This window comes from Podarcis melisellensis, assembly GCF_964234715.1.
Source record: "Podarcis melisellensis genome assembly, chromosome: 3".
Lineage (NCBI taxonomy): Eukaryota > Metazoa > Chordata > Lepidosauria > Squamata > Lacertidae > Podarcis > Podarcis melisellensis.
In genome coordinates, this window is record NC_138530.1 from 60,771,351 (window position 1) to 60,783,674 (window position 12,324).

Below are 12,324 nucleotides of genomic sequence, written 5' to 3' on the forward strand. Positions count from 1 at the left end.
AAGAACAGTTTCAGGTTAAGAACGGACCTCCAGAACGAATTAAGTTCTTAACCCGAGGTACCACTGTAGAAGAAAGGAATAATCAGCATATCTACAACACAGTCATACAACTAGGTAAGAATTAAGGCTATGAAGAATATGAGATACATTCCTTGGGGTATTAGCCAGCTCTAGAATTCTGTTGTGAAATTTGCCCATTATACAAGGACTTGCCTGTCCGTAGGTCCTGTTTCAATATATATATATATATATATATGCTTTCGTAGATTTTCACGGGTACAGGAATGCAGGTTTTGGTGTCCTCGGGTGTCTTCCCGTGTAAAAGTTGGGGTGTCTAGGCGACGTTTCGACGAGGTCTCACTCGTCATCTTCAGGCTGGTGCTTTCGGCTTCTTGTTACTGGAACAGAGCAGGATCTCAGTGTTTGAGTTCCTATAAATACTGTTGAGGGGGTGTGGTGTATAGCCTCCAATGTTCTGGGCAGAGAGGAAGTTCCCAGGCTAGTGTGCCTTTTCTTCTTTTGTTCCTTAATTACTTGAGGGATATCTTGAGTGATTTCTTGAGTGATATCCTGAGTACCACTTAGGTGGGTCATTAGGTGTGGATTAGTTGCTAAAGTCTTTGTGTCTTGACCTTTGCCAGACATCTGGAAATTAGCCCTCCCCACAAAAACTGACACCAGATCCAGAGGCACACAGAACGCCATCACCAATCAACCACACCAGACCCAAACCCAGACCCTCTCCACAGATAAATTACAGACACCATCCAGTAGCCAAACCATGGTGGCACCTCCGGATGCTGCACCCCCCTGCAATCCCTACACAGATCTGGCTGACACAGGCCACAAAACCACAGCTCGCCCCTATACACGAAGCCAAGCCAGAGCACAACTAAGTGCAGTACAGCCATCTTCTCAGAAAAACTCTTCACAAAGTTCAAGAGGTCAAGACACAAAGACTTTAGCAACTAATCCACACCTAATGACCCACCTAAGTGGTACTCAGGATATCACTCAAGAAATCACTCAAGATATCCCTCAAGTAATTAAGGAACAAAAGAAGAAAAGGCACACTAGCCTGGGAACTTCCTCTCTGCCCAGAACATTGGAGGCTATACACCACACCCCCTCAACAGTATTTATAGGAACTCAAACACTGAGATCCTGCTCTGTTCCAGTAACAAGAAGCCGAAAGCACCAGCCTGAAGATGACGAGTGAGACCTCGTCGAAACGTCGCCTAGACACCCCAACTTTTACACGGGAAGACACCCGAGGACACCAAAACCTGCATTCCTGTACCCGTGAAAATCTACGAAAGCATATATATATATATATATATATTCCCACAGTTTGCTGGGTATTTCAGGTGCTCTTTATAATATTCTCTCAGTCATGGGTGGGGAAAGCTTTGTGTCGCTCCATGTGGTCGGATCAATTAAATACAACCCCAACTGCATAGGATCTGCTCGTAGATACCTCCCATATGGCTGGGAGAACATTTAATGGGTGCTTCACTAATCTCAGATTTATTTGTTTGTTTTTAAACAATGAAGACTTCATATGGCATTCACAAATTAAAAATCACATCGTGGGTATGTAATGTACGAGGTAGGCTCTGAAGAGGTCCTAAACTGTAAAGAGCTAAGGGACAGGAAGACCAAAAGCAAGTACAGTAGTGGGAAGAAACCTGAGGGAAAGGTTGACAGAAATATTGACTGAAGAAAAGGCGCAATAGACAAGAGACAAATAACTGAGGCATGAATGAGCTAATCAGGGCAGGGCTCTGAAGATGAGCAGGGCTGAAAATCTATGGAACGAGGGGAGGCGGAGAGAGAGGTGCAGGATTACCACAGTAATTGGGATAAAATAGATACCCTGAAAAGCAAGAACCTGAAGAAATAATGGATGGATGTAGACATGAAGCTGAAGAAAGTAACATATGCCTTTGGACAACTGTGAGTCCAGAATGACTCCTGGGTCTTTCAGGGGCACAGTTACCCTGTTCGGGATCAGGGAGTCCCCCACAACTGCCCGCTCCCTATCCCCCAAGAACAGTACTTCTGTCTTGTCAGGATTCAACCTCAATCTGTTAGCCACCATCCATCCACCAACCAACCAACCAACCAACCAACTGCCTCCAGACACTCACACAGGACCTTCATCGCCCTCACTAGTTCTGATTTGAAGGAGAGGTGGAGCCAAGATATGTTCAGGGCCAATATATGCTTCTGTCTGCAACATGGAATGCAATGGTACCTCTTGTTACGAACAGGATCTGTTCCGGAGGCCCGGCCATATCCCGAAAACTTCGTACTGGAGGTGCTCTTCTGTGCACGTGTGTGCGGTGAAACCCGGAAGTATACACGTCCGGGTTTGCCGTGGCCATAACCCGAAGATTCTGTAATCTGAAGGTTACGCAACACGAGGTACCACTGTATTTCATCACTGGGTTTCATCAACAGTATCAGCTTACTACACTTACAAGTGATTGCTGATCCATGGCCATTTGATGTACCTTTGGGAATAATTAATTTGGTATGTATTTTTTATTGTTTATATGCAGGCTTGTCATTTCAATTTCTGTATTGCAACTGAACATAATGGATTTTATTTTACATTATTGCCAGCTGGTGAAGACTTATCATTGAAATAGTTCATTATTCTGGAAGAACTGTACTGTTTGCTGCTGTGCTTGGAGCACCCTATTGCTACATTTGGAGCACCCATCATCTCACGTTTACAGGGTATTGACTTTGGAAAGGCATTCTGCCTCCATCTTAGTGATCTTTAATGGTGACTTATCACTCCTTCCATTCCTGTTCATGGAACACTGAGTTGTCATTTATTAGTTTGTGACTCCATTCACATATTGTATATCTTCTGTTTCTGTATTTTGACACAGTACAGTGTTATAAAGAAGGCTGATCGCCGAAGAATTGATGCTTTTGAATTATGGTCTGGAGGAGACTCTTGAGAGTCCCATAGACTGCAAGAAGATCAAACCTATACATTCTTAGGGAAATCTGACCTGAGTGCTCACTGGAAGTACAGATTCTGAAGCTGAGGCTCCAATACTTTGGCCACATCATGAGAAGAGAAGACTCCTTGGAAAAGACCCTGATGTTGGGAAAGATGGAGGGCACAAGGCGAAGGGGATGACAGAGGACGAGATGGTTGGACAGTGGTCTTGAAGCTACCAGCATGAGTTTGACCAAACTGCGGGAGGCAGTGGAAGACAGGAGTGCCAGGCTTGCTCTGGTCTATGGTGTCACAAAGAGTCGGACATGACTAAACGACTAAACAACAAGTGTTATAAAAATATTGTCAGTATATTATTAGCCAACATGTTGCTCATTATTGTTTAGAGTGCAACATGGAATATGTCAGCTATCTGCCCATTTTCATGTTTTCTGTAGGCCTCAATAGGCTGCTTCCATTGAGCTTTTTGCAGATAAATAAATAACCTAAATAATATTGACCAGAGTCTGGGAGACAATGAAAGTTAGTTATTGTTGTCTCTGATTGTTGAAATAAAACCCAATAGCCTGGTTCAAGTGATTTTTTTGTGTGCCCCAGGAAAAAAACAAGGGCAAACACATTCATAATTCTGGATGTGTTGTATAAGCATGGCATGTTTAATTATGAAGATGATGAACATAGTGGTTTCCCATTAATCAGTGGAACTGTAAAAAGGTTCTGCTGCCACTAGAAACTATTATTCAGAGTGATCAATGCTTCAAACGTCCGGGCAAAGTCTTATATCAGGAATGGAATAACCAAGTATGTGACATGATGTACATTCTCTAAATAAAGCCTTCATTAATTTGCTGTGCTAAGGCAGAAAATGCCAACTAAAAAGTCAGTTGATATGCAACAACAGCAGTCATAATGAAACAAGGTGAATCATTTAACAGAGTTCTTTAATGGCTCTGGTAGTAGATTTGGCATTCAGAGTTACGACAATATAAGGAATGTAGGAACTATAGAAGGCAAAAAAAAATGGGATTTTTTCTTTCAAGTAAGTATATACAGGATTGCCATCTGTGAGCCTCTTTTAAAATTGTTTCTTAACATTAAACATTGGTGGTGGAGGAATTGGGGGGGGAAAACAAGTATCTCACCTTCGGCAAGTAGCATTCAGCTTCTGCAAAGCCACCATTGGAAGGTTCAACTTTAATAGATTGCTCTATTTACCACCAGTCATACCCTATGAACAGGAAGATCTGATATTGCCTAAAAGCCTACTTTTTACTGAAGTTTAATACGACAGGTCAGTGTAACCTCAAGGCGAAAATAAAATGTTTGGATTTTATATCCCACTTTATCACTGCCCTTCGGTTAGTGGCTAACATTCTCCTTTCCCTTCCTCCCCCACAACAAACACTCTGTGAGGTGAGTGGGGCTGAGAGACTTCAAAAAAGTGTGACTGGCCCAAGGTCACCCAGCAGTTGCATGTGGAGGAGCGGAGACGCGAACCCGGTTCCCCAGATTACGTGACTACCCCTCTTAACCACTACACCACACTACACATACAAGGTGAGGAACTTAAAATATATCAAATATGTATATATATTAGACTTCAAACTTACACATAATCACTTAGAAGTTTATTTCAGTGAGACTTAAACAAGCTAGGAGGATCAGGTCTCACTTGTTATTTTACACACAAAATTGAGTCTATGGAAAGATTGAGGAAGGGAGACCACAACTAGAGCATCAGTTTCCTGCTTGGTAAGTTACATATTTACTATTCATTAAAAGGAGATGGCAGGTTCCCTAAAGGAAGCACCACAAAAACAAAAGCACACTGGGAATAAGTATATTCCACCACTCAGTTGGGTAAACACTAAAATGAACAGGTGGCAATACAGATATCCACAGTCCTTCTTTAATCCCTTCCTACGTATGTTCTTTTAGCAACACAAAAGCCTTCTGTTTGTTTCCATTCCTGTATGACATACCACACAGACCTGCTAAATTTATGAAGATTAGTTTTTCTAGAGTCAGGGTGAAAAACAAGGATCAAAGTCTATTAATATTGTGAGAAATATTCATACCACCAATCCTGGTGTTCTTTATCACTTTAATTAACAGTAAAGGGGGGAGACAGCCTCATAAATACTAGAAAAGGTCACTACTGACAGTAGTTCAGGGAACTAGCTGAGCAGGGATTAATTAGTTGTTTCCAGCTCTCGCTTTTCTTTGCACACAGCAGCTCTCTCAGCAGTTTCATATTTCCTAGGACAGTCTGCGCCTACTGGGTGCCCTGCAAATGTATCGGGCTACAACTCCCATCAGTCCCCAGCTGCGTGGCCAGTGCTTAACTCTCCAGTGATAGAGGTTGAAGTCCAGAACATTGGGAGGCCACTAGCTTAGGGTTTGAGGAATGGAGCCGTTAGCTACATCAGTGAAAGCAGACACCCAATATTTCATTCAAATCTACCTGCAAAGTTCCTCCTGTAATCTTCTCCTGCACTGCTAAAGGGTTCACATTTGGGGATGACACAGAAATTTAGTGGTTTTTATCAGCATGAAGATAAAAGTGAGGGAGAAAGCTAAATTATTGCATGTCAAGCAATATCTAGGGCTCCATTAAAAAAAATTGGCAATAGTAATATAACTAAAGTTTTTTCTTCCAAATAGTGACTTGTAGATCTACCCACATACGTGTTGCTAGTTTCCTGTGGCAGGCATTCGGAAGAACACAGAGTATCTGGAATGAGCTGAATTAGATGCAGGAGACTGAGAATCTCTCAGAAACCCCATTAAGAACATCCTTCCACTATTCGGGGTATTGAAGCAGCAACTTTGCTTAGCAGCCAACATGACAGACCTTTAAGTCTGCACTGCAACATGATGTAATAAAAGGAAATGAGACTTTGACAAAAAGTGAAATGTGAAAGTAAAGCTGTATATTTGTTACAAAGTATGCTAGGAATTTGGTAAATGTTCCCATTCACATCTGAATAGTGAGAATCCCAGATGAACTGTGTTAATGTCAGCATTACTATGCCCTCATTTGTCAGACATTCACTAGAAAATGTTGACAACCTCATTTAGGAGACTGTCAATGTTCCCTAGTATATCTCTGAGTTATTGGTCATTCACAAAATTCACCAGTTCCAGTGCTGATGTAATCCTTATTCTAGTAAAAATCATTGAGTGAAGAACAGAGAAATTCATCCGTGAGATGGATGGGAGAGTTATTAAGTGTGCATGAATCCATTATTAAATGTACTGTATTTTTCCGTGTATAAGACAATTTTTTCTTGCTTTAAAATAGGCTTTCTCAACCTCGGCCCTCCAGATGTTTTGACACTACAATTCCCATCATCCCCGACCCCTTGTCTTGCTAGGTAGGGATCATGGGAGTTGTAGGCCAAAAACATCTGGAGGGCCGAGGTTGTGGAAGCCTGCTTTAAAATGTAAGTAAAAAACTGGGGTCATCTTATTCATGGATAGTGAATGCACAGTGGCTCTGACTCTGGTGTGTGTGGCCTGGGCTTGGGTTTGGACTCTGGTGTGGGTGGTCTGGGTTCTGGTTCAGGCTCTGGCTTGACTTCTTAATTTTAGGTTCGAAAAAAGAGGGGTCATCTAATACATGGGGGTGTCTTAAATATGGTAGTTTGTGATCAGGAATATGACATTTAGACTGCATTAGTGAAATAGCAGCTTATCTATCACACATTTTGGAAAGTTGTTTATTTGTCTGTTCACTAGGCATTTGGACATCTCTTAGGATATCAAAACTAAATTTAGGTATTTTTTATCAGTGCAAAGTGTGAACAACAAAAGCCTATTGGGTACAGAAAGTGTTTGGTATTTCCTGACATCTTTATAGATGCTTAGAATCTTACAAAACCAAGTCAGAGAGACATTTCCAAAGTTTGGTCTACTATGAGGTGACAAATAGTAGTTGCATCATTCAGATTAGTAAACAAGGATGCCTGGCCTTAGCAGAAGATCAGATAGCACCCGCATAGCTGACCTGACTAAATTTGGTGCTGCTCTTGTCAAGATGGCACATGTTCTTGCGGACAAAGTAGAAAAACCCCATTGCACCAAAAGAAAAATGCAAAAACTAAACCCCAAACACCAACCACTTTGAAAGCATTTAGTACACATAGCAGTGAAGACTTTTAGAATCTACAGCCTAATTCAAAAAAAAAAAAATACTTAAAAAGAAATTCAAGAAAAGAAATTCATTCTGTGCAATTCCAAACAGTATTCTGGAAGTTAGCCATAGAGTGTACCTATGCATTTTCATGTCTTATTCATCCTTCATGCATTGAAGGGTGGGATATAAATTCAAAAAATAAATGGATAAATTCTGAAGTTGTAACTGGCTGAGGGTGCTTAATAAAATATAACAGGTCTCACAGGAGTTATCTAGGTTTTAGACAGTTTACATTCCTTTAGGATTAGGGATTTCCTTATACAGTGGTACTTCGGGTTAAGAACTTAATTCGTTCTGGAGGTCCGTTCTTAACCTGAAACTGTTCTTAACCTGAGGTACCAATTTAGCTAATGGGGCCTCCTGCTGCCGCTGCACTGCCAGAGCACAATTTCTGTTCTCATCCTGAGGTAAAGTTCTTAACCTGAGATACTATTTCTGGGTTAGAGGAGTCTGTAACCTGAAGTGTCTGTAACCGGAGGTACCACTGTACATTAAATAGATAATGTACCAGCCTAAGAACCTGCATGTATCCCCACTTCCTAGGAAACATCCTCCTGTCCAAGGCTGCAGCTTGGAACAGTAGCCTTGTTCAAGGCTCATATTGGAGAGAATGTTTTGGGATAGAAAAAGAAGGGAAAGGGATACCTTTCCCAGCCTCTCTCTGCCTCCTGGAATTTGCTAAATAATACTAAAGCATTTAGGTTTGGGTCTGGCTGCTAGACCATCACTGCAGATGGTGATGATCACTGCAGATGGTGACAGCAGTCACAAAATTAAAAGACGCCTGCTCTTTGGGAGAAAGGCAATGGCAAACCTAGACAGCATCTTAAAAAGCAGAGACATCACCTTACCAACAAAGGTCTGAATAGTTAAAGCCATGGTTTTCCCAGTAGTGATGTATGGAAATGAGAGCTGGACCATCAAGAAGGCTGATCGCCGAAGAATTGATGCTGAATTATGGTGCTGGAGGAGACTCTTGAGAGTCCCATGGACTGCAAGAAGATCAAATGTATCCATTCTTAAGGAAATCAGCCCTGAGTGCTCACTGGAAGGACAGATTCTGAAGCTGAGGCGCCAATACTTTGGCCACCTCATGAGAAGAGAAGACTCCCTGGAAAAGACCCTGATGTTGGGAAAGATTGAGGGCACAAGGCGAAGGGGACGACAGAGGACGAGATGGTTGGACAGTGTTCTTGAAGCTACCAGCATGAGTTTGACCAAACTGCGGGAGGCAGTGGAAGACAGGAGTGCCTGGCGTGCTCTGGTCCATGGGGTCACGAAGAGTCGGACACGACTAAACAACAACAACAACTGGCTGCTAGTCGTGCTCTCCTCACCCCATCACAAAACATCACTGTAGAATGCCATGAGGTTGTTTTCTGTTTCTGCATTCAGCAGGCCCTTGCAGTCACTGTGTATGGGGTCCTAGGTTCTAAATATCCCTTTGCTTTTCCATTTACAAAATAACACTCTTCCACAAACACAGGGAATCACCTAATCATAGAATAGAATCATAGAATCATAGAGTTGGAAGAGACCACAAGGGCCATCGAGTCCAACCCCCTGCCAAGCAGGAAACACTCCTGACATATGGTTGTCAAGCCTCTGCTTAAAGACCTCCAAAGAAGGAGACTCCACCACACTCCTTGGCAGCAAATTCCACTGTCGAACAGCTCTTACTGTCAGGAAGTTCTTCCTAATATTTAGGTGGAATCTTCTTTCTTGTAGTTTGGATCCATTGCTCCGTGTCCGCTTCTCTGGAGCAGCAGAAAACAACCTTTCTCCCTCCTCTATGTGACATCCTTTTATATATTTGAACATGGCTAGCATATCACCCCTTAACCTCCTCTTCTCCAGGCTAAACATGCCCAGCTCCCTTATCCGTTCCTCATAGGGCATCGTTTCCAGGCCTTTGACCATTTTGGTTGCCCTCCTCTGGACATGTTCCAGTTTGTCAGTGTCAAAGACCTCAGTTTGCATAAACCACCTTATTTTTAGCTGGCCCCATTTCACTTCCCAACAGATGACTGAGGTATTGTGTATTACAGGGAATTATATGTTGGATCCTTAAATTGGCCAAATCTGCTCTAAAACTAGATAGATTAAAATAATGGAAATCTGTCTCTTTTCCCTTAGGCTCCTGCCACCATGCCTTTCACCATAACAGTATGAACTAAAACAAGGAACAACAGTACTTTGTCACCCTATATAAATATGCAAGGGTTAAATATTATTCCAAATGAACAGACTTAAAAAGAATCACATTGATACCCTATTAGGTTCTTTTCATAACCTTGTGTATAAAGAGCTCCCCTGTATGTATAACTCCTGTGATGAAACAGTGATAGATTTAAAACTGAGAAATAAATTTCAACAGACTAAGGAATATTCATTTTCAGCACTCACTTTCATACACACCCTTTTCTTATACACCCCAAAGCTGAAAAATCATCTATCTTCACACTACTTCTCACCAGTCAGGCATATCTTTTCCAGGAAGGAACTGACATGACAAAAGACAATTGGAACAAGGATCTAATGGCATCCCCTCATCGCCAGTGCACAAGGCTGCTTGCCAAGGAAGCACTCCTCCTGATTTCATTCTCAGCAATTAAAGTGTGTATAGTTCTAGGAACAGCAGTGTGCATTAAATATACAAAGGATTTACAAGTCTCACACTTCAGTTCTGGCACTAGAGTATTTTGAGCACAAAGGGGTTTTAAAGCTTCCCAGGAAAAAACAACCCAACAACCCACAATGTTAACCTTTCTCCCCACCCCACACATTCACATCTCTAATACCACCAGCCCATGATGAGCCACCTTACATAGACAGTATATGTGGCCTCCTTTATCACACAGTGCAATGCTTAATAGGAGCCAGCATGGTAGGGGTGGGGCCCACTCACCCACAAACTCGAGTTTGTTCCTGCTGCTTACTGGGAGATGGAAGAGAAAAAGCAAAGTGGTGAGCTGCAAGCACACTTGCAGAGCCAATCTGGTGCTCCTGACGGTGTGTTTGCACTGCGCCAACCTCACTACTCCCCCTGATAAGCTGCAGCGTGGCAGCCGACTGGAGGTCAGCTGAACGGTGGCCATCTGCTACTGGCAATGTTGTTTGCTAAAGACACCTGCTTTTTACATTAGGCATAAAAATGCAAAACTCTTTGCATGCAACTGTTTCTAGCTACCAGGGGACCTAAAGGATTTTCTGTCGCAATTTAAATCTTCTGTCATAAATGTCATGTTGACACACTGATGCCCTATGAATCCAGACTTCAGTTGGTAAAGAAGAGTTCAACTTGCAACAAAAATATGAGAGCTGGTTTCGTGCCATGACGTAAGAAATGTTACTAAGGATTCAGAGATGCTCCAGAGAGCTGCAGAGTTGAGTCAGTCAGGAAGTCTCCTCTGCAGCCACGTAAGTACTGACGTCTGAAAAATACTAACCTTCATAACTTCTACCTGCAGGTCTTCGTTGAGGGAAGGAGTCACTCTGACTGCATTCAGCATTTGATTAAGCAATTGCTTGTCATCAGAGTCTGTTTCCATGGTTACAAATCTCTCATCAGACAGTAGCTTCTGCAAAGAGAGAATGAGACTGCTTAATCACAGGGATTCTTGATTTGCTTGATACATAATGCTGGTATAATAATCACATTACCCCCCAAATACCTTATTCTGTTTTTTATATTTAAAAATGTATACCCCATTGTTCACCATGCAGTTCTCAAAGCAGCTTACAACAATGAAATACATAATATAAAAAATTTAAAGCTTAAAGTAAATCTCAAAAATCCTCAGAATTTTAAAATGTCAGAAAATAATGTAAAGCATCAGCGATGCATTCAAGGTCCAAAGGCCTCCTGCAATCAAGTGATTTTTGACCAGGCATTTAAGACTCAGTCGGGATGGTGTCTGTGGTGAGGCAGTGCCATAGAGTTGGGCCCACAACAGCCAAGGCACAACTCCTAACTGATATAACTCATGCTTCTGGCCTATGGGAAACCACCAATAGTGCTCCCCTAGATGATCTCAGTGATCAACTTTGAGTGCACTGGGTAAGGCAGTCCTTCTGGGCCTAAGTTATTCAGGGCCTTATACACTAGTGCAGGGTTTCTCTAGCTGTTGTTGGACCATCATTCCTAGCTAGCAAGCCCAGTGGTCAGGGATGATGGGAATTGTAGTGAAAACAGCTGGAGACCCAAGTTTGAGAAATCCTGCACTAGTATAAGAACCTTGAACTTGGCCCAGTGGCAGATGGAAAGCCAGTGCAGCTGTTTTAACACTTGTGTAATGTGTTGGCAGAAGTCTGTTCCTGCCACAGCATTCTGCGCTACCACTATCTGAAACTTCTGGACCAGACCCAAGGGCAGTCCCACATTAAGCACATTGCAATAATCCAGTCCTGAAGTTACCAATACAGTGGAACCTTGGTTTTCAAACGTAATCCATTCCGGAAGACCGTTCGACTTCCGAAATGTTTGAAAACCAAGGTGCAAAGGGCGGTCTGCAAATTTACAGAGAAAATTGATAAAAATACAGTGGTACCTCAGCGGAAGCCATTTGACTTTCGAGGCACATTAAAAAACGGAAGCATTTACTTCCGGGTTTTTGGTGTTCGAGTTTCAAAACATTTCTCAATGGAGACATTCAAAAACAGAGGTACCACTGTACATGAACTGCCACAGTCAGGCTAACCCTGTCCAGGAATGGCTATAACATGTGTACCAGCTAAAGCTGATAACAGGCACTCCTAGCCACAGATGTCACCTGTGCCTCAAGTGACAATGATGGTCCACTGTGTACCCCCAAACTAGATATCTGCTCCTTCAGAGGGAGCACAACCCCATCCAGGGGAAACAACTGACCAAGAACCATCAGCTCCAAGAACCACCCACTCATAAGGCCCCTGTCTTCCCAGAGTTCAGACTCATCTGACAGGCCCTCATCCTGTCCACCACTGCATCCGTGCCTGGGCCCCATTCTTTCACAACTTCTCCTGAATCAGATGTAATGGAGAAACAGAGATGGATATCATCAGCATACTGATGACATCCTGCACTAAAACTCCTAATGATCACTCCCAGTGTTGAATAGCATTGGGGACAAAACAGTGCCCTGTGTAACCCCTACAGCATGGCCTG

General features: G+C 42.6%; 1 protein-coding gene across 2 annotated transcripts in view; it reads right to left on the reverse strand.

Annotated features, from left to right (window-relative positions):
- Positions 1–12,324, reverse strand: part of ARFGEF3 (ARFGEF family member 3) — a 74,382-nt gene that overhangs the window by 44,574 nt on the left and 17,484 nt on the right. For both annotated transcript variants that reach the window (XM_081907023.1, XM_081907022.1), the window contains exon 4: positions 10,628–10,759. In XM_081907023.1, coding sequence (XP_081763149.1) covers positions 10,628–10,759 — 132 coding nt within the window. The remainder of the gene's footprint in view (positions 1–10,627; positions 10,760–12,324) is intronic.